Source organism: Bos grunniens, chromosome 17, assembly GCF_055505025.1.
Source record: "Bos grunniens cultivar Pamir isolate PY7600 chromosome 17, Bosgru_T2T1.0, whole genome shotgun sequence".
Taxonomy (NCBI): domain Eukaryota; kingdom Metazoa; phylum Chordata; class Mammalia; order Artiodactyla; family Bovidae; genus Bos; species Bos grunniens.
The window spans coordinates 13,608,228-13,632,369 of NC_141181.1; the positions used below are offsets into that span (position 1 = coordinate 13,608,228).

The following is a 24,142-nucleotide window of genomic DNA, read 5'->3' on the forward strand; positions in this document are numbered from 1 at the left end:
GGGATCAAACCCGGGTCCCCTGCATTGGTAGCACGAAGTCTTCACCACTGGATCAGGGTCTAAAAAAGGAGAACAGAAACTGCTCCTTGTATTTATGACAAAGGGAATTTAATGCAGGGAATTGATGAAACTGTTGACGGCAGAGGAGAAGGCAATCAAGGGACACGAAGAAACTCAGAGAAATAGTTAGCATCAGGAAAAGAACCACTTCCTTCTTTAGCCTGTTATTTAGAACTAGCACCCAAAAAAGATGTCCTTTTCATCACAGGGGACTGGAATGCAAAAGTAGGAAGTCAAGAAACACTTGGGATAACAGGTAAATTTGGCCTTGGAATATGAAATGAAGCAGGGCAAAGGCTAATAGAGTTTTGCCAAGAGAACACACTGGTCATAGCAAACACCCTCTTCCAACAACACAAGAGAAGACTCTACACATGGACATCACCAGATGGTCAACACTGAAATCAGATTGATTATATTCTTTGCAGCCAAACATGGAGAAGCTCTATACAGTCAGCAAAAACAAGACTGGGAGCTGACTGTGGTTCAGATCACGAACTCCTTATTGCCAAATTCAGAGTTAAATTGAAGAAAATAGGGAAAAGCACTAGACCATTCAGGTATGACTTAAATCAAATCCCTTATGATTATACAGTGGAGTGAGAAATAGATTTAAGGGACTAGATCTGATAGATAGAGTGCCTGATGAACTATGGAATGAGGTTCATGACATTGTTCAGGAGACAGGGATGAAGACCATCCCCATGGAAAAGAAATGCAAAAAAGCAAAATGGCTGTCTGGGGAGGCCTTACAAATAGCTGTGAAAAGAAGAGAAGTGAAAAGCAAAGGAGAAAAGGAAAGATACGAGCATCTGAATGCAGAGTTCCAAAGAACAGCAAGAAGAGATAAGAAAGCTTTCCTCAGTGATTAGTGCAAAGAAATAGAGGAAAACAACAGAATGGGAAATACTAGAGATCTCTTCAAGAAAATTAGAGATACCAAGGGAATATTTCATGCAAAGATGGGTTCAATAAAGGACAGAAATGGTATGGACCTAACAGAAGCAGAAGATATTAAGAAGAGTTGGCAAGAATACACAGAAGAACTGTACAAGAAAGATCTTCATGACCAAGATAATCACAATGGTGTGATCACTCACCTAGAGCCAGACATCCTGCAATGTGAAGTCAAGTGGGCCTTAGAAAGCATCACTATGAACAAAGCTAGTGGAGGTGATGGGATTCCAGTTGAGCTATTTCAAATCCTAAAAGATGATGCTGTGAAAGTGCTGCACTCAATGTGCCAGCAAATTGGAAAACTCAGCAGTGGCCACAGGACTGGAAAAGGTCAGTTTTCATTCCAATCCCAAAGAAAGGCAATGCCAAACAAAGAATGCTCAAACTACCGCACAATTGCACTCATCTCGCATGCTAGTAAAGTAATGCTCAAAATTCTGCAAGCCAGGCTTCAGCAATATGTGAACCGTGAATTTCCAGAGGTTCAAGCTGGTTTTAGAAAAGGCAAAGGAACCAGAGATCAAATTGCCAACATCTGCTGGATCATGGAAAAAGCAAGAGAGTTCCAGAAAAACATCTATTTCTGCTTTATTGACTATGCCAAAGCCTTTGACTGTGTGGATCACAATAAACTGTGCAAAAATTCTGCAAGAGATGGGAATACCAGACCACCTGACCTGCCTCTTGAGAAACCTATATGCAGGTCAGGAAGCAACAGTTAGAACTGGACATGGAACAACAGACTGGTTCCAAATAGGAAAAGGAGTACGTCAAGGCTGTCTATTGTCACCCTGCTTATTTAACTTATACACAGAGTACATCATGAGAGACCCTGGGCTGGAAGAAGCACAAGCTGGAATCAAGATTGCTGGGAGAAATATCAATAATCTCAGATATGCAGATGACACCACTCTTATGGTAGAAAGTGAAGAGGAACTAAAGCCTCTTAATGAAAGTGAAAGAGCAGAGTGAAAAAGTTGGCTTAAAGCTCAACATTCAGAAAACGAAGATCATGGCATCTGGTCTCATCACTTCATGGGAAATAGATGGGGAAACAGTGGAAACAGTGTCAGACTTTATTTTTTGGGGCTCCAAAATCACAGCAGATGGTGATTGCAGCCATGAAATTAAAAGATGCTTACTCCTTGGAAGGAAAGTTATGACCAACCTAGATAGCATATTCAAAAGCAGAGACATTACTTTGCCAACAAAGGTCTGTCTAGTCAAGGCGATGGTTTTTCCAGTAGTCATATATGGATGTGAGAGTTGGACTGTGAAGAAAGCTGAGCACTGAAGAATTGATGCTTTTAAACTGTGGTGTTGGAGAAGACTCTTGAGAGTCACTTGGACTGCAAGGAGATCCAACCAGTCCATTCTGAAGGAGATCAGCCCTGGGATTTCTTTGGAAGGAATGATGCTAAAGCTAAACTCCAGTACTTTGGCCACCTCGTGCGAAGAGTTGACTCATTGGAAAAGACTCTGATGCTGGGAGGGATTGGGGGCAGGAGGAGAAGGGGACGACAGAGGATGAGATGGCTGGATGGCATCACTGACTCGATGGACGTGAGTCTGGGTGAACTCCGGGAGTTGGTGATGGACAGGGAGGCCGGGCGTGCTGCGGTTCATGGGGTCGCAAAGAGTCGGACACGACTGAGCGACTGAACTGAACTGATACCTATTATTATCATCTTCCTCTAGGTAAGTAGGCAGGAGCTGCTCTAGGTCTGTCAGGGATTCTAAGTAGAAGATATATCCTTGGGAGATTTATAATCTGGTTGGAGAGACCAGGCACATGCAAAAAACAGATTGTGATTAAGAGACTCAGGGACAGAGTCTCAAAAGTAGAAGGGCAGTGGCTGAGGGAAAGAGACCTTCTGTGCTTCCTGGGCCATTGAGGGAGCTTCCTGGGTGAAGTTAGTGGTAAAGAACCTCCTGCCAATGCAGGAGACATAGAGATGGAGGTTCGAACCCTGGGTTGGGAGGATCCCCCGGAGGAGGGCATAGCAACCCACTCCAGTATTCTTGCCTGGGAAAGCCCATGGACAGAGGAGCCTGGTAGGCTACAGTCCGTGGGGTCACAAAGAGTTGGACACAATCAAAGTGACTTAGCACGCATGGGCCACTGAGGAATGAGCTAAGGGATGCTTTTCGTGGAGTTTCTTTGCCTAACCTAACACTTCTGGAGAGTAACCTGAGTTCGAGGACTCTATCTGTGAATCAAGCACCTGTACCACATTTTCTTCTCAGAACAATCTTCTCTTCTAGGGAAACAGCTTTACCTGCCGCTCAGGGACGTATTTGTTCAGGAAGAAAGGAGATCGAGATGAAAGCATTTTGGTCTTCTAAAGAATATTGGCAGATTTTTAATTCATGTTCAAAACAGCATAGCTGACCTTGTACAAATACTCTTGATACAATTGACTGGAAACCAAACGGCCAGGTCAACGAGGTTTTACGGTATCTGCAATCGCCTTTTTTCCGTGTCTCCCCTCTTCTACGTGCTTCTTTCTCTCAGGACTCTTGACTGCTCTTTTGCATCCTTCACTGATTAATATTTTACTTTTTTTTAAAGGATCAGATCTAAGTCATTTACAACTTATAAATTTAAGTCAATATTTGTACCCAATGAAACTGACCCTTAACATTGCCATATATTTTGGGGAGTAAAATTTTGAAAATAGAACATGAAAAGTGAAAAAAGGCAAGAATAGTTTGAACAAGAAGTTTGAGTATAGAATATTTAAAAAATCAGTGTTTATATAGTCAATATGGATACTTAAGCTTTAAAAATTCTACAATAAAAAATAATTTTAAAATCGCACATGTACATTAGATCATAAGATAAAGTTTAATACATTTGATCATGTTAAAGGACACAAACACAGCCAATCTAACCAAATTTCAGGCATGCATTTACATAAATATATTAAATTAAGAAAAGAAATTATACACTTAAACATCCTTTTCACCTAAAAATCATTAAATCCACAGATCAACAATAAAAACCAATTCTCTGCATTTATCACTTCAAGATACAATTGTTCTATTTTAAAGATAACACAAATACACTTGTTAGAATTTATATGCATTATACATATATTATATATTACATAGATAGTGTGTATACATATGTAGTGTTTGTACAGATAGATAAATATATATACATGGGTGTGTGCACACATACAGATACACACAGATGTATTTTAGGCCATCTGTACTATTACTGCTGGATTTTGATGTTGAACTGAATTAGAGCAGTTGGGTGCGATTACTGTCTTCTGCTTCAAATGCACCCACTGGGCTCACAATCTCCCATTATACACATCCTTGCCTTTTCTATAGTACATAAATCGTGCTGGGCACTTCAATAAATCTTTGTTAAATTAATGAATGGATGGATGGCTGAATAATAGAAGATCAATTAAAAAGAATTAATATTATAATAACTTGGTAAAGTAAGTCAAATTAATGCAAATATAGAAGGATTATCTAAGCCAATGACTTTGCGTGTTACTTTTCCAAAGAACATTTATAGAAAACAACTAGTACATATATTAACCTGCTTTTGTTACTTGTTCCCACAGTCTTCTGCCTCTTATTAACAGAAATCCAAGCAAAGTATCTTCTGTGAGTAAGGTTACGGACAAATTGCCCTAATTGTCAAAAATCTAAAGAAAAATCAACAGCTAGGAAAAGCAAAACTTAGAACAATTTAGCCATTCTAAAGTTAAAAGATAAAGTTAACCATTCTTTAAAGCTGGACAGAATTAATCACAGATAAAGCCAGGAAAGACATGGTTTCTTTACCAATTTCTTTTATGCTTATTAATTATAATGATTTGATAATTTTTTTTATTTTAATTAGCTGGGTTTCTTTTAAATAGACTTCTTTAGCATGTCCTAGGGAATGAACTCCAAAAATCTCATAGAACCTCTGTATCATTTATCTTGTTACCCCATAGTTCTTGGTGAAATGCAAGTCCAAAAATGTCCTATGAATTGAATGAGATGTGGGAAATACCTGATATAAGGTTGTCAGTTTGATTTCTCAATAATAGTATTACAAATGGAATGTATTAATGTGTTAATAGTATTATGTTCTACTATACATAAACTCCTAATTTATTCTATGAAAATCATGTCTCTGATTTTAAGAACATAAGGTGAAAAAATACCCAACACACTTTTGGGCATAGACTACACCAAATCTGATCACACATTGTTCATGTGAATGGAAACTCTTGGCTAGTTATTTTTTAGTGCAAAGGGAAAGGTACAAGAGTTAGTTTCTAACTGTGAAGACAAAGCTCATTTTCTTTTTAGTGATTATGAATTTCCCATCCCTGTTAATATTATTTTTTTTTATCTTGTGTTAAAACTTTTTTTAAGTTAAAAAAATTTTAACTTGAAAGATTATAGTCAATAGAAATAACTGACCATTTATATTAATTTGCTTGTGTATAAGTAATATAAAATCTACATATGCAAAAAAATACCCTGACCAAAATGTGATGTCTGACTTTGTGATGTACATGAGATGTACCTGAGAACTCATATTGAATTGGCATCATTTTTTTTGTTGTTGTTAAAAGCAGTGACAAGTTTTAAGCTTAAGCTTTATGTTAATAGAAGGGATCATTATTTTTTATTGCTTTCAATCAACTTGTAGATGATTTATACAAAAGAAAGAGAATGTATCTTTCTTTTGGGTGCATCTTGGGCTTACATTTAATGAAGAATCAAAAGAGCTCATCTGATAAATAAGTAAATCTCTTCATAGTCACTAGGGAAATAATCACTATGATTGAGAAGAAAATAGCACAACACTTTCTCCCGCTCTCCTGAGTACACTGTACTCCCCAAAACAGTTATTTTAAGACAATTTCCAAAACCTATGAGTGGCTATTAAGAGCAAGAAGTGTTGCAACTGGTTAAGATTAACGTCCGGCAGGTTTTATGGTCATGTTTTTTATATTTTTAATATCAAAATGCTTCTTTTATTCAGTTGCTCACCTTCTCTGCATCATATTGATTATAAGAGGTATGACTAATTTGTGTTTGTGTGATAAAGAGAAAGAAGGTAAGACAGAATATATTTCTTTAGGATATCCTAATGAGAAACTTGCTAGAGGTATTGTCTATAGTCACAGTAACAGGCCCACTGACTTCTTGGCGGTAATAAAGAAATGGGTACATTTTCAAGGCATGGAACTTTGGTCTGAGTTCTTTGCAAGTTCATGTTTCATTCCAAGGGTGGGGTAAAGAGATTCTGAAGTCTCCACTGAAGGACTATTTCATTTTTTCCTCATTGATTTGGGATAGTCTTAAGATTATTCAACCATCCATAGAGATGGTTGTTGTTTGAAAAGGAAATAGCCGCTACCTTTCCTTACTGTTAACTCACACCGTTGGACTGGGGACGTTCTTTCTAGCATCCAAGCTGGAACCCCAGCCGAGCTGGGACATCTAGGCTGGGAGTCATGCACTCCTTTTTGTCACTTCTTTCAATGACTGCAATAGGTCAGTCTAGTCTGTTCATCACTGTCTACTGTTCTTTATGATTTAGTTTGAACAAATGTGGTACTAGGAGAGGAATTTTTCAGGCAAAATCAGTAGCAAGCTGCAGGATATCTTCATTAGTGTCCTGAGGACATGTTTGTTTAGTCAAAACCAATAGAAACAGAGACGAGAGAGGTTAACAAGAAAAGGGATGTATGGGGGTGGGGGAAGAAAAAAGAGAGAGAAAGATATCATAGGTAACATTCTTTAGAGATGCTCAGAAACTTTATCGAGCAGCCAAATATAAATGCCTATAATATACCTTATTTTCCCTCTTAAAAATTTAGTCTTAGTTTTTATGTTTCAAAACTAAAAGAAACTAATACAGTTTAAATTAATGTGTACTTTGAAAGACCCCAGATGCAGCATCTAACCTAAGATCCTAAACCTAGTAGATTTCTTTTTAGTTTATGATTTGGAGATAAAAACAATATTAAAAAATTGTTAAAAATTATTAGTACATTATTATGTAATTATTTTCAAATAAATAAATAGAGAAGTGCTTACTCTTAAATATATAAATGAAAAGGAAAATGGCTTTCTATTTAAGTTGTATGTGTAGGTTTCTTTGCTCTTCTTTATGAGATAGTCCATTAATCTGAGAAAACTTCTGAGTATTCTTTGTGATAAAAGGTATATTTTACAATAGCCATACTGAAGGGAAATTCCAAAAAGAAAGCTAGAGATGGAAGCCCTTTTTACCATTATTCAAGTTTCTTAAATCTTCCCTTCTTTGCACTTTAATGATGTGTCAACTCATTTGTCTTCTTATTACTTCAAATAACTAGCAAAAAAACGAAGTTCTATCAACCAGAACAAGAGTTTGTTAGAAGCAGTGGCAGAAAATATTTTGCCTCAACTCTTTATAACTACCATCATAGCATTTTACATTAAATTGATCCCCAAAGCTTAAGCTCTAGAATGGAAAAAAGGAATAATAATTTACATTTTTATGTTTATTGTATCTTTATCTCCCACATCTATATTCATACAGAGGACATTTTCTTTCATTTTGATTATGTGCTTTTTTACTGAGTAGATATTGCCATTCATGTGATGAAACAATTATTTTTCCCTAGCTCATACTTTTTAACCAATTCCTACTTGCCTCTCATCATGAATTATTTAAGATCATTCTCAGTCACATATATGTTTAAAATCTACTTGAAAGGAAAGGTCAAAAGTTTTTTTTGAAAGGATCACTTAGTTTAAAATATGTAGGTATTAATCTGCCTTTGCTATTTACTTCTTTCCTAGGAACAGAAAGAAATGATTCCAATGACTGTATTTGCTGGGGTTTAATGTAGTGGATCTGTTTTCTTTTTAGAAAATTTTGATCTTTTATTCTAATGACTCCCCATAGAAAAGGCAATGATACCTGGAGTACATATGTTTTTCTAAGTCATTTGAAAGTCTTTCGCTTGGGAAAGGACTATCTAAAAAAAAGCTGGGTCTGGTCAATTTAATCTAGATATTTTTAAATAGAACTAATGGCAATAGAACATCTTTTCTTTTATAAAGATTCTTTTGGAAAAGATGGAAAGATTCAAGATGTCAGAAAAAATGCTGTTTTGTGTTTTTTTTGAATTTGGCTGAATATATGGCAGTATCCTTATTGTTTTCAGTGAAACTATGAACAGGAGAATGTGTAATAAAACTGCACAATTTGACAGATTTAGACAGCTGGCTCCCTCACAAGAAGCTCACATTTTGTGAATGTCACCCACGTTGAATAAGAGATGAGGAGATGGTAGGGTCCATTTACAAAAATGGTTGTCAGGACATTTTTTTTTTTAATTGTAAAACTTTCTGTGATGGAATTCAGTAAAAGGGCCATGAAGAGAAAGCCACAGGGACAAAAGACTGCTATTAACCTACAGATGCGGGCTACGGCAGGGTTCACCGCAAGATTTGCCACACTGTTGGGCCAATGAAGTGTTCGTGTGACTAGAAGGGACCACCCCTTTTCTGGGGTAAGAGGGCAATTTGGTCTCCATGCTCATTTAATCCTGAGATTTCTTTGAATAGACTGTCCATTGAAATCTAAATTGTGCAAAATTATGCATGCACTTTTTAATGCAGGCTATTGTTCACTAAGCACTGAACCAAGGCTTGTCAACCCATTTCCATTGGGCATGAGGTCACTTGAAACTTAAGCAATCATATATGGCAGACAAGAACAGGGTACTTAACCAAACTTTCTACTTGGTGGTTTCTCCCTGTGCTTTCATTGCAAATCTCTCGCTTTCCAACAATAAACAAATATGAGTTGCAAGGTTTTGTTTATTTTTTAAATTGACGCTTCTGTTCTTAAAGGTAAGGAGTAGGTTTGGGAAGTCAATCTGTGTTGTATAATCTGCCCTGCTCTACAATTTAGACTCTGGAGGGACAGATGTTAAAGAAGGGCAACCGAAAGTGGGGGCCCACGTGTCATGAGTCGATGTTTCTTCAGAGGTGCAAAATGTCCTGATAATTCTTTATAATCCAAACATGGCACGCTGACTTCAAAAACCACGAAGAGAAGCGTCTACCTGAGTTTCTGCAGTTTAAGTTAGAACATGGTATTTCTTGAAAAACCCAAAAGAACATTTACAGGATATTTATTCATACATGAACCAGAGAGGATTTTCATTGAGTTCTGAAGGAATGTACACATTAAAAGTCATATTTGGCAAGAATGAGCATATTAAAAATTCGTACAAGTGACAGCTTACATAGGCAAGATTTGTTCAAAACGAGTGAACTCTTTTTCCAGTGAGGTTCGATTCAGTGTGAAACCCACAACATTCTAATCACATATACTCTCTGACAGGCTTGCTATGGTGAAAAGCATTTTACGAATGTTTAGTGCTGGAATTTTATAATGAGTGGCTGTTTTCTTGCTTTTTCATCCGTCGTTAATGATTACATGTTGGCACAAGGATACATTGCTAGATTAGATCCACAGCACATTAAAGGCTGTTTGCTTTCTCACTCCCCTTCTTTCCAATTAAGTTGGTGAAAAATGTAACTTTAGTATTTTACAGGACAGGGTAAAGGTGTTTCATCTAGGTGATGTCTATATTATAAAAATAAAATAAAAAATATAAATATGTAACACAAACCTGGTGCCTATTGTTAAATAAACTATACAATAAAAGCAGACCTTTTAGGAAGATTGGTTTTATAATATGCTGTTATGATTTAATTGAAAACACTTGAAAACGATCTTGAAATTAAGCTAGAGTAACCAGATTTCTCTGCCAATAAAAAGGTAAGTGCGTTAACATTCTATAATTGGATACATTGATAAAAATGCAGATTACAATTTTATACCATTGCCCACTTAGAAATTAATCAGGGCTGAAACATTCTCTCATATTATAATCCTTTAATATTAATATAAAAATATGGCCTTTTAAAATTCAATCCATCAGATTGCACAGTAATGTTTTAAAACTCCATTGAAGTAGACTTCAGTGATTACAGACAGAAAATTCCTGGGAAGTCAAATAATCTCTTCTGGTGACATAAAAATGCCGTTACCAATTTACAATGGAATTTCCGGGGAAATTACTCCACGCAAGGAAATACATATTTTTAAAACCCATCTGTTATGCAACCACACGCATAGGGGTTTTGAGTGTGTGTGTATATGTGCATATGTGAACAAACATGCCAATATACACACACAAGACCTGCACATTTCTGGAAATGACTTTTAAATTAATCAAAGAAAATGAAATCACAGGAGTGTGTAGCAAGATAACAGTTGTTCTTTTTAATGACAGGATAAAAAAATAAATGCCCACTGGAAAGGAATAGTCAAACAGTCCCAGAAACTATACAATGTAACTTGTTAGATCCAGCAAATAAGATGTCATGTCAATGATCTGATCAAGAATACCTGCCCTGGTCACTCTGCGGAGGTTTCTGTCCACTTGTTCACACTGAGCACCAAGATATCCTTTTTTACAGAGGCACTTGTTGGGTCTAACACAGACACCACCGTGGCAACACGCTGGCTCACATTTCGCTGGAAGGAAAAATAGAGCAATACAATCACGTTCCATTCTGTAGGTCAGAAACGGTGCCGAATATGAGGCCAATAAATATTTGATGAGTGAGGGAAGGGAGGGAAAGAGGGGAAGAGCAGTCCCAAAATGACCCCAAAGCTGATAAATACAAAGAAAGAAGATTTTAGACTTCCAATTATTTGGGGGCCAGAATGCAGCAGACAGCGGGAGATATTTCTAGAGAAGCGGATCACCCAGATCACGGCAAACAATTTCAATCCATTATGGAATGGACTTTATGTAAAACAAGGACCCTGATGCTGGTAAAGACTGAAGGCAGGAGGAGAAGGGAACAACAGAGGACGAGATGGTTGGATGGCATCACCCGACTCAGTGGACATGAATTTGAGCAAGCTCTGGGAGATAGTGAAGGACAGGGAAGCCTGGCGTGAAGCAGTCCATGCAGGTCGCAAAGAGCTGGACATAACTTAGTGACTGAACAACAACATTGAAACAAGAATTTCAGTTCTTTAAAACTTCTGTTTCCCTAGGGCATCTCCAACAGAATGTCTTCCAAGTACCTCTGGTTTCCATTCCTCCTCAGGTTAGGACCTCACGGTGGGAAGGGCATGGTCAGAGAGAAAGACCCAGAGGCTAGAATATCAACAGTTTGACAGCAAGAAATGGTTAGTTTTTTATTTTGGTTGGAGGGAGGATCCATTATGTGGATTCCCTTGGATTCTTCCCTTTCCTTGTTCCCAGAGGGTGCATGGTATATGTCTCATTTCTGATTACACCTTGAAGCCCTTTCTTGGGGGTAGTAAGGTTGCCCAGTGAAAGATGTTTTGAGCAATCCTTTTCAGGGTACTCTACAGCACAGGACTGCCTCAGAAAAGAATGTTTACCACTACAATATAGGTAGGGAAGGTAAAGATTTACTGTTAAAATGAGGTGGAGACAGAAAACTGAGCCTGTAACTTAGTCTCTTACTGATAGGATGAATGTGGGGTGTGCAGCCACTGTAGATAGAATCAAATTCCTTGAATACATATCCTTATACTTCTCAGGGATAGTTCTTTTAACCTTTTCCAATGCATTAATAAAAATCCAGGGGTCTGTGGCTGGTATATGGGAAAGAAACAACACGGAGAAAATAGACTACAATAGTGTTTTAAATTTGTGGGAGATGAGCAAACTATGTGAGTATATGAAAAAAGTTCTTGGTTGGGTCAAAAATACCAAAAAAATATATTATTTTAATAAAATGATTCTGGTTTAATCTTATATATTCCAAGTATTTAAACTGATTTAATGAAAAGATGAAAAATACTTTTTGAAAATATAAATTTTCATTTATATCATATATTATTATTTCATTTATATCATATATTATTATCATATATGGTATATATGAAGCTACCTATATTCAAAATTATGTTTACCCTCAGCCTAACATATTGTTACTAGCAGGCATTCAAAAATTTTTTCTTATCCAATGACTTGAGGTGACTTAAGAGTCAAATATAAGCAAAATATAAGTAAGGGATAAGACAGAATGGACACCAGGTAAAAGAAGTCGAGAGAAAGGATATCAAGCATCAGAGGAAGCAGGGGGAAGAGATATCATCAGGAATTAGAATATTATTGCATTTAAACACTGATCCTCATTTTTTGGCCAACTAATGAAAAAATATAGAATATGAATATTTGTTTTAAATAATGTAATTATTTTATTTCTGTTGTTTCAATTATGATACCTTTTTCCTAGATACGTAACCATGGTATCAATCAGTCACATAATACTGTTAGTACTGAAGTAATTTAAGCTTAAAATGGATATTGTCTATGTGACTTTAAATACTGTCTACTTTATTTTGACAATATATAAAGTAAGCAACGTATGGCTATAGTATTTTGAAACAAATACATGTTTAGAGTAAAGAGAGATGGCCTTTATGAATGATTGATACTTTTAAATATTAACATGGGACTTAGAATTTTATCAGCAAGAGAGACTTTAATGTTTGAAATCTTTTGTAAATAACACGTATATGCTGGTTATTGAAAACGTTCTTTCAACATATCCACCTTAAACTCTAGGTCTCTAAATTAATCTAACTGTCTTCACAATAGGTAGAATTTAAACACAACTGCGTGTATTTGTGGAAGTCACAAGTTAAAGGATAGAATAACCCTGGAGTGAAACTCCTTTGCTCTCTGAGCGGCTGCACACCTAGCTGATGGTCGACAAGGGAGTGGCAAAAAGAATGAAGAAAATCTCATAAATTGACTCTGCTGCTGCTGCTAAGTCGCTTCAGTCGTGTCCGACTCTGCGCGACCCCATGAACTGCAGCCTACCAGGCTCCTCTGTCCATGGGATTTTCCAGGCAAGAGTACTGGAGTGGGGTGCCATCACCTTCTCTGAAATGACTCTAGATAACTGCATTTTCCCCTTTCCTATAAAAGCACCAACTGAAAACCCCCATTTTAGTGCACTGTAGCAAGAAAGCAAGCAACAAATCAAGGGAGGGCCTATATGGAGTGTCTGAAAAATTCTGGCACTCAGAAAGGGAGTCTGTACACACAGGTCATTGCTGCTGTTGTTTGGTCGCTCAGTTGTGTCTGATTCTTTGCGACCCCACGGACTGCAGCACACAAGGCTTCCTGGTCCTTCACTAATCTCCAGAAGTTTGCTCAGACGCACGTCCATGGAGTCGATGATGCCATCCAGCCATCTCATCCTCTGTCACCCTCTTATCCTCCTGTCTTCAATCTTTCCCAGCATCAGGGTCTTTTCCAGTGAGTCCACAGGTTTGAAATCTCAAATCTGGGACTGAAAGCCCACAAGGATGATCTGGTTGGGCTGTTTTCACTTTTGATTTTGTGAAAGAAGTCAATTATCTTTATAACTAACTTATATAAATGAATTATTTACATCAGGAAAATGGCAACGTCTTCATGTATAAATTCAGAAACGAGCTGAGCATTACTGTTACTGTAAATGGCTACAGTTTTATCTTATTCGCCTTGTTCTGTGGGGGGACTGTACTTCTCGGTTTGTGGGATCTTAGTTCCTGGAGCAGGGATCGAACCTGAGCACCCAGGAAGCTTGAAGTCCTAAGCACTGGACCTCTGGGGCATTTCCCCTTTTCATGCTATAGCTGAAAAGTTCATGCCCTTTTATCATCCTCTCCCTATTTCCCCCACCCCTAGCCCCTGGCAACCACTTTTCTGTTTTTATGAGTTTGACGTTTAAAAAAACAAATTCCACATATACGTGATATCATGTAGAATTTATCTACTGTCTGGCTTTTTCACTTAAGATACTGTACTCAAAGTCTATCTCCGTGTTGTCAGGAATGGCAAGATTTCCTACACGGCTGAATAATAGTCACCTGTGTGTATAACATCTTCTTTATCCATTGACAGTCACTTACATTGTTTCCATATTTTGGCTACTGTGAATAATGTTGCTATAAACATGGGTGTGCAAGTAGAAATAGCTCTTTGAAGTCCTTTTTTCAGTTACTTTGGATAAATACTTAGAAGTGGCATGTTGGATCATAGGGTCGCTCTATTTTTCAGTAAATGGCTACAGCTCTGAACATTAGATCATTCTAGAAAAAATAACTAACGTAAGGTCTTGAGTTCCTAGAGGCTGTCCCATGCCCTCTCTTTCCCAGGGACAACAGAAATACTAACCGATTCTGCAGAAGTCCCCTTCCCAGCCGGGACTGCAGCAGCACGTTCCCGTAGGGGTGCAGTAGCCATTCCGACAGAGCCGGGAGCACTCGGATGTTAGGGTCTGGGCGGGCTGGACCACAGCCCTGCATTCCTCAGGCATCAGAGGTCTGCATCAAAAGACAAAATCAAAAGTGCATTTTGGTTGAAAATCAGCACTGGGATAAAATCGAGTGATTGTGTAGCTTACAAAGCATGTCTCTTCCTTTCTATGGAAATTCTTCTTTTAAGTCACTCAGACAGAAAGGTCGTCGACTTTCTAAGAAAACATACACCCATGAGAAAACAAAATAACCAGTTTTGAATCAAAGGGAACACATTAAACATGGTTAAGAAACTTTATCACGATCAAGATTCATTGATTAAAAATGTAATTACATTACACCAATATTTTGGTGGGGCTTCCCTGGTGGCTCAGCGGTAGAGAATCCGCCTGCAGTGCAGGAATGCAGTGAGATGCGGGATTGATCCCTGGGTGGGGAAGATCCCCTGGAGAAGGAAATAACAACCCATACCAGTATTCTTGCCTGGAGAATTCTATGGACAGAGGAGCCTGGAGGGCTGCAGTGCATGGGGTCACAAAGAGCAGGACATGACTGAAGCGACTGAGCACACACACAATTTTTTGGCATCTAAGAATTCCTAGCAATTACAATTAAAAAAATGAAGATATATGGATATTTTAAAGCTTTTTTTTTTCCTCTAGGACTCCAAACTAACCCTGGTGGCTCAGCTGGTAAAAGCGTCTGCCTACAATGCGGGAGACCTGGGTTCGATCCCTGGGTGGAGAAGATCCCTGGAGAAGGAATCTCCAGTATTCTTGCCTGGAAAACCCCATGGACAGAGGAGCCTGATAGGCTACAGTCCATGGGGTCGCAAAGGGTCGGACACGACTGAGCAACTTCACTTCCAAAAGTTTTTAGGAAGAGAAAAAATAGGGATATTTGGCAATATTAGGGGGCTGAAGGCAGTCATTAAAATGAGTGCTTGTAGCCTAAAAAGCTTTGAAATTGCTTTTTATCTCATTTTCATGTTTCTTTTGAGATACTTTTTCCCAGAATGACTGGTCTTGAAAGGACATAAATAATACATGTGTGTTTCTGGACTCAAAGTTTAAACTCTCTATGCAATAAATGATCTAAATAGATTTTTATATACGTATGTGTATATGTGTACATACATATTTTTATAATTTTACTTTATCCTGCTATAAAGAAAAAGAATGCTAATAGTAGCAAACAAAAGTATCTTATCTGTCACTTAAAAAGTCACAGACTTTGTTTTAACTGCTCGACAACTGCCATCATTTAAAGAAGGACCAAGCTGCCTCCAGAAAATTGTCATAAGTCTTCATGTTTTTGAGTGAGAGGTTATCTTTCAAGGCGGTTCAGGCTAGAAGCATGATCCCAACTGCTCATGACCTCATCTTTGAGAAAAAATTTGCAATGGCCCTTTGCTATCAGTCACCTCTACCTGCGCCTCAGTGTGGTGAGAAAGCTCTTTTCAGGGAAGGAATGTAAACAAACGCTTCATCACCAGTCAAATCACCACCATGAAGAAGGCCAAGTCAGTTGGAGTCCTTAAGTACCATAACAAAGAAGGTGATAATTATGGGTCAGGACCACCACAGAGCTAAATGATACAGCTTTCTGAGAGAAGCAAATAATTAGGCCCCGCAGCCTTAGTTTTTTTGAGACAGGTTATCTTGTTATGCCCCATGGCAATGTGAACTGTGATAATAATTTGAGGTCTGATCTGAGACTGTTTCTACAATGACTCAAAACCATATTTAAAATATCCAGTGACTTCTTTAGCTCTTCTCTCCAATTAAAACCCACTCTCTGTTGAAAGTGTTGTTTGGGATGAACATGTATGCACTGCTATATATAAAACAGATATCTAATACGAACCTAATGGATAGCACAGGGAATTCTGCTCAATATTCTGCAATATTCTAAATGAGAAAAGAATTTGAAAGAGGATACATATATATGTAGAACTGAATCCCTTTGCTGTACACCTGAAATGAACACAACATTGTTGATCAACCATCAGTTCCGTTCAGTTCAGTTCAGTCGCTCAGTCGTGTCCGACTCTTTGCGACCCCATGAATTGAAGCACGCCAGGCCTCCCTGTCCATCACCAACTCCCCGAGTTCACTCAGACTCACGTCCATTGAGTCAGTGATGCCATCCAGCCATCTCATCCTCTGTTGCCCCCTTCTCCTCCTGCCCCCAATCCCTCCCAGCATCAGTCTTTTCCAATGAGTCAACTCTTCGCATGATCAACCATACTCCAATATAAAATAAAAATTTTTTTAAATAAATTACTGATTTTTGCAACTATTGTGACAATTCAGAAAACTCCCTTAAACTGACTCACCCTTTTATTTAAATCTAGAAATGGTCCAGTTTATGTGAAGGTACTTAAGACATTCTACATTTTCACTCTGAACACACTAATATTTTCCTTGTCTCTCCCCACCACTCCCTGCCCCAAAGAAATCTTTCTGGGAGTAAGGACAGAGGGTGATATGGTGGAGAAAACATTAAATGGCCAAGGAAAGTGAGGGGAAAATCTTTGCCTTCTTATTTTGAATAGCCCAAGTCTGCTCAATTTTTCCCTCACATAAAATTCTTATTTTGTTTGAGATACTATGGTGGCATTTTGATCATCAGAAGAGCAGTTTCTCAGAAGTCATGATGTTCTTCTGAATTACAGATCACCACATTTACTGAGTGATATTTGGTGAACAGGTATTGTTCACATTTTCCTGGCAACTGAGATTCTATTTATCCAGTTCTATTTAGGCTACCCACTCCAGTATTCTTGGGTTTCCCTCGTGGCTCAGCTGGTAAAGAACCCACCTGTAATGTGGGAGACGGGTTCGATCCCTGGGTTGGAAAGATGCCCTGGAGAAGGGAAAGGCTACCCACTCCACTATTCTGGCCTAGAGAATTCCATGGATTGTATAGTCCATAGGGTTGCTAAGAGTCAAACACGAATGATTGATTTTCGTTTTCACTTCATTTGTTACTAATGAACAAATGTTACGTGTGAACTAATGATTTTCGTTTCACTTCATTTGTTCATGCCCTTTCCTTTCCAATTTATTCAAGAAAAGAGACCCAGAAGTACAGTGTGTCAGGAATATGTTACATGCGATGGAAAATGTGCAGTCAACATAGCTCACATGCTACTTGATTATATGGTTTACACCTGAGCAGATGAATCTAAAGACAAGACACCATGTGATCAAGAATGACTTCGATCAAACAGCTACAACCAGAAGATGTTTCCTGTCTGAAGCAAAGTATAGGGTCACTGAGCCACGTGCACTGGGAACAGATACGGCAGTCGGATGCACAGGGATTCACAAGCATGGTTTTTCAGGGCAGGATATCTGATCCTTGTTTCCCCGCTGATCAATTAGACAGTTTGATTGATTTTCACCAAACATTCAAATGTGTGTAAACTCAGATTATGGAGGGAATTCTGATTTTTTTTTTTTTAATTTTGCTTAAGATAGAGCAAATGCTTATCTATCTGCAGATGCGATTGCTTCATGCTTGGGCTTGTTTAGTTTATATAAGACTGTGTGGCTGTCATATATAAACATGATTCCCTTAAATTTTTATTTAATTACCTACAAAAATAACTTTATTCTTTTATGAAGTTGACAACTAACATTCCTCACTTAGCATGTTAAAATCCGCCCCTCCCTTCCCTTTAAACTATTATTCTATTGGGAACCCTTGAACATGAAAATGTACATCAAACATAGCCCATCACTTATTGGACCTCACTTTCCTTAAGGAATGAGGAGTCCTAGTTCTTCTTTCCCTTCCCCATTGATATAAGCTTTCTGAGGGCGAAATCTGTACATGCAGTCCTCTTCGAGTCCAGCCACTGACTGCCAGGCACTACACTCTTCATGGGGAGAAGACAAAGACAAAACAGAATCCTGGTCCTCATGGAGACCACTGTGGGGCAGACAGGCGAACACCAAAGTGTGAGGCAGTAGGATCTTTGCTATGACAGAGGGCATAGGAAGTCATCAGGAATACAGACGAGGGCGCAATTAATTTAGGGTTGAGGGATACGATAGAAAGATGATATTTAAGCTACCCAAGTATTTTATCTCCTCAACTACTTACAGTCCTAGGAGGTAGGAAAAGACCATGGAATTTCAATATGTTTATTGAACTAAATGCATACAGTAGAAACTTTTTCAAATCTAGAATATAAATTCCATGAAGACCAATAATTCCCTCTCTTCTCTTGTGTCCTTTTAGGACCCATAAGAGTGCATAGCACATGCAGGATGCTTATTAAAAATCTGCTGAATGAATGAAATGAGTGTAATTTTAAAAGGGTGTTTGGTTCCTTAAAATTCTGTTGAGTGATGATATTAGGAACAGACAATTTAGGGGAGGCATATGATTAAAACTGTACCACTACACTTTTATATCATAAGCATAAAACTAAATTCATTGTATTTCCTTCTGTTGCCTAAATTAACTCAAGTCTTAAAAAATTCTTCCAAGACACAATTAAATTCACTTTAAATAAAGCATTTTTACACTAATTATAATTATAACAAATAAACAACAGGCTAAAAAGTAAGCAAGACATAAAGAGATAAGATTATTTTCTCCTCCAGTTGGGAATTAAGTCAACACATCAAAATTCATTTTTCTAATAATATATTTGACAAAGCCTGACAAAGATTGTTGGAGAGCTCAACCATTTCTTTTCTCCACACATACTCTTTGTTCTAGGGACATTTCTTCCTTCCATTGAAAGAAGGAAGTTTCCTTTACATGGAATAAATAAGAATTAAGAAAAGGGAATAGAAGAAGTAAATGTGAACTTTATTGTCACCTTGAAATAGACCATCTCGTATTTCAAAATTATTACATATACACACCTACATGGGATCTAAACACAAATCTAGAGTATATACCTGTGATAGATACACTCATTTTTCATTCTTAATTTTTATTGAACCAGGAATTTGGGCATTTTAATATAGCCTTAATAAGAATTGCTTAAATAGTATTCTCCTTTTAAACAATGATTTTTTAAACTTTTAGACCCTTACATCTACTGAATGAAGTCTGAGATAGCTTTCAAAACAGAAACTTACCTAAGAAGATATTTAGGTTTTTAATAAAGAATATATGGTGTCCATTTGTTGACAGTTATTCTCCATAATTCTCAGAAATTTAATTTAAATTTCCTAATTAGAAAAACACATTTCCTAATCCCTTTACACATGACAAATAATGAAACACTGAAGGGTTAGAACAGAAAACTACCCAACATTTCCTAATCTATAAAAGCATTGTTTTCAGAAATGTAAGACATTTTCTTAGAAATCTACTTTGATTCATTTTGTGTAGTAGTACAAAGCTTTAGACACTTTCTTGAAATAAAGGAGAATATTGAGAAACCCAAGTAATTTATAACACACATCATATCATGATGATTTTTTGTGAATAGCTAAGGCCAATGGTGACTATCTCTGTGTAGTGGGTTAAAGAATGATTTTAATTTTCGGATCTTTAATTTAATAAGTGACTGACTCAATCAATGGGAAGTCTCTATCCATCTGTATGGACGCACAGGGATAAGATCTGTCTTAGCAGGCCTGATCTTCAGAGTGAGTGCTGCAGAGACCGATCTATTGTGTCTTTTACAAAAAGTGAAGTGTTCATTCTGAAATTTTTTTAAGGGGTTCAGATTTTAAATTCATGTTATTATAAAACAAGGTACACTGATCACGAGTAATACTCTTTTATAAGATTCTGAATCGTTGAAAGTTTCAGAAGATGTGCTCATTCTTCAGCTTCTCGTAGACAGTGTTCTGCTTGAGGTGATTTAGGAGGTGATGTAAGAACTGTCTTACTCTTTTTTTTTCTTGTGGAATCTTATTTCCCTGACTGGGGATCAAACTCAGGCTCTCAACAGTCAGAGAGCAGAGTCCTAACCACTAGACCACCAGGGAATTCCCTTATTCCTTTATCCACAGTCATGTTGGGACACATGGAAAAGTGATCCCTTACAACTAAAACCTTTGCAAAACTATTTTCCTTTTTTTTTTTGGCAACTAGTCATCTTTATAATAGAAAGTAGAAAATTAAATTATACAATTGTTGTTGTTTAGTCACTCAGTTGTGTCTGACTGTTTGTGACTCCATGCAGTGTAGCCTGCCAGGCTCCTCTGTCCATGGGATTTCCCAGGCAAGAATATAGGAGTAGGTTGCCATTCCTTCTCCAGGGATCTTCCTGATCTAGGGATCAAACCTGTATCTTCTGAATTGGTAGAAGGGTTCTTTACCACTGAACCCCAAAAATTATAAAATGGGGAATAATAAAAGGATCCTAATGGAAATTCTAAGGAGGAATAGAGAAAATATTTCTAGTCTAGTATTTGCAATTGGAGAATTGCAGTATGTGTGACTTCAGCATTATTTACATAGTCCAAACTGAGCTTCTGATATCCACACCTCAGTCTTGACCCTCAGACTTCCCAAGTGGTGCTGGTGGTAAAGAACCCACCTGCTAATGCAGGTGACATAAGAGATTCAGGTTCAATTCCTAGGTCAGAAAGATCCCCTGGAAGAGGGCATGGCAATCCACTCCAGTATTCTTGCCTGGAGAATCCCATGGACAGAGGAGCCTAGAAGGCTACAGTTGATAGGTTTGCAAAGAGTCGGACATGACTGAAGTGACTTGGCATGCACACAATCCTGATCCTCCTACAAGGAGGGAGGAGCTTCTCTATTTCAGTTAATGGCAGCTCCCTTTTTTTTTTTTGCCAAACTATTTTCATGTTTTCTTCCAATTCTCATGAGGTAGGAAAAACTGTTAAGTCTAAATCCTCATTACTCACTGTGACACAGAACAGCAGCCTTAGCACCACCTAGAAGTTTGTCAGAAATGCAGAATCTCAGGCCCCTCCCAGACATATAGAATCAGAGCCTGCACTTCACTCAATTTATCAAGAGATTCACATGCATAGTCAAGTTACAGAGGGACTTTTCTAATTTAGGGCCATTCCCAGCCAATGGTGATTAATGGGGGGCCATAAATTAATGTGGTCAGGAGCTTCCAGGACTGAACATTCTGGAATCTTTACTAGATGGAATATGACCTCTGCCCAAGGAGGCAGCCTTCCTGCACCACCAGATTTGATGGCTTAATGATCTCCTCACTCTGCAAGCATTTGGATACATAGGTGATAATCCATAAACATGCATAGGTTCTAAAATCATGACTCAGCACTTTTGCCTCAAAAAAAAAAATTAAGAAAATGGAAAACTTCTCATGATTGGTGAGATTTTTACTATTTTCCCATTTGTATAGCTTGAGGCATAGGAATGAGGACTAGTATATTAGTACTGTGTCATCTTTTAAATACTCATTTTAGGATCCTTCCCCAAGGTCAACATACAAAGGAATTTTTGTTTATTTTCAGTCTGGATAATTTTTTTGGTTTGGGTGGTCACTAAATTCTTCTTTTTCATGTTGACATTTCTCTTTTCAAGGTGTCAGTTTACCCATGAGGAGTAGAAGCCTGGATTCCGACTACATATAACCATTTTGTAGCACCTGTTAAAATGATAATACACCATACAAATTCAATTTGGCTGTGAGGAATCTTATATATTCATAATGCAATCCTATTCCAGGTCAGAGAACAGAGACTATGGAATCTGTTTCTGTGTTATCATGCAAAACTGGTTTCACAGGACTTCATGGCTATATAGAGGGCAATACACATTTCCTAACCACATTTTTCAAGTACCATTTGAGATCTATCAAAAAATTGAATGTTTTAAGAGCTACTTGCTTTCATTTCCTTCTTAAGGAATGCCTTCTTTGATATTATATCACATGTAGGCCACTTAGAAAAATCTTTTTATGTACGTCCTCTGTAAACCCTGATATTGGAATGAAGGAAAAGAAAACAAATTTAAGAATACCTCTGAAGTTATATACATTGTTGGTCTTATTAAACATTATTAATTTGTACTGTATATTTCTATAATTCAAATTTAGAATGGGAAAACCAGTGCTCTACCTTATTTCTCAAACCACTGCATTTTTCTGTTCTCAAAATTTCTCATTTTTCTGTTCTGAAAGGCACTGAAGAGCAGGGCTAGGCTTGGGCTCTTTGCTCTGGGGCCAAGCGAAAGTGAAGTCGCTCAGTTGTGTCCAACTCTTTGAGACTCCATGGACTGTAGCCTACCAGGCTTCTCTGTCCATGGGATTTTCCAGTACCAGAGGGGGTTGCCTTTTCCTTCTCCAGGGGATCTTCCCGACCCAGGGATTGAATCCAGGTCTCCCGCATTGCGGGCAGACACTTTACCCTCTGAGCCACCAGGGAAGGTTGACTTTATTCTAAGGTCCGTGACTTAACTGCTGAGCACATGATCACTTAGACATAGGAGTGTCCATAGTCTGTCCACACATTTGTGCCCCCATAGTGCCCACTCCTTTGTTATCTATGTCTGTGTCGCTATTTCTGCTTGGCAGATAAGATCATCTATACCATTTTTCTAGATTCTACATATATGCATTAATATAACAATATTTGTTGGACTGCCTAGTGCTATTGTTGTTCAGTTACTCAGTTGTGTCTGACTCTTTGCAACCCCATGGACTGCAGCACCCCAGTCTTCCCTGTCCTTCACCATCTCCCTGTCTTCACCTTTGCTCAAACTCATGTCTATTGAATCAGTGATGCCATTCAACCATCTCATCTTCTATCATCCCCTTCTCCTCCTGCCTTCAGTCTTTCCCAGCATCAGGGTCTTTTCCAATGAGTTGGATCTTCGAATCAGATGGCCAAAGTATTGGAGCTTCAGCTTCAGCTTCAGTCCTTCCGATGAATAGTCAGGGTTGATTCCCTTTAGGATTGACTGGTTTGATTTCCTTGCTGTCCAAGGGACTCTGAATAGTCTTCTCCAGCACCACAGTTCAAAGGCATCAATTCTTCAGTGCTCAGCCTTTTTTATTGTCCAGCTCTCACATCCATACATCAGTGCAGTTGCTCAATGTCTCTGACTCTTTGAGGCCCCATGGCTATCCTGTCCATCACCAACTCCCGGAGCTTACTCAAACTCATGTCCATAGAGTTGGTGATACCATCCAACCATCTCATCTTCTGTCGTCCCTTTCTCCTCTTGCCTTCAATCTTCCCCAGCATCAAGGGCTTTCCCAATGAGTCAGTTCTTCGCATCAGGTGGCTCAAGTATTGGAGTTTTAGCTTCAGCATCAGTCCTTCCAATGAATATTCAGGACTGATTTCCTCTAGGATGGACTAGTTGGATCTCCTTGCAGTCCAACGGACTCTCAAGAGTCTTCTCCAATAACACAGGTCAAAAGCAGCAATTCTTCAGTTTTCTTTATAGTCCAACTCTCACATCCATACATGACTACTGGAAAAATCATATGTTTGACTAGATGGGCCTTTGTTGGTGAAGTAATGTCTCTGCTTTTTAATATGCTGCCTAGGTTGGTCATAGCTTTTCTTCCAAGGAGCAAGCATCTTTTAATTTCATGGCCGCAGTGATTTTGGAGCCTCCCAAAATAAAATCTCTCACTGTTTCCATTGTTTCCCCATCTATTTGCCATGAAGTGATGGGACCAGATGCCATGGTCTTAGTTTTCTGAATGTTGAGTTTTAAGCCAACTTTTCCACTCTTCTCTTTCACTTTCATCAAAAGGCTCTTTAGTTCTTCTTCACTCTCTGCCATAAGTGTGGTGTCATTTGCATATCTGAGGTTACTGATATTTCTCCCAGCAACCTTGATTCCGGC

General features: G+C 38.1%; 1 protein-coding gene across 1 annotated transcript in view; it reads right to left on the reverse strand.

Annotated features, from left to right (window-relative positions):
* Nucleotides 1-10,309: 10,309 nt before the first annotated feature.
* The window catches only part of HHIP (hedgehog interacting protein), a 109,249-nt gene continuing 95,416 nt past the window's right edge, over nucleotides 10,310-24,142 (reverse strand). Inside the window, exons 12-13 of the mRNA XM_086345906.1 lie at nucleotides 14,274-14,422; nucleotides 10,310-10,591 (exon numbers count right to left, since the gene is read on the reverse strand). Of these exons, the coding sequence (XP_086202032.1) occupies nucleotides 10,398-10,591; nucleotides 14,274-14,422 (343 nt within the window). The 3' untranslated portion in view covers nucleotides 10,310-10,397. The remainder of the gene's footprint in view (nucleotides 10,592-14,273; nucleotides 14,423-24,142) is intronic.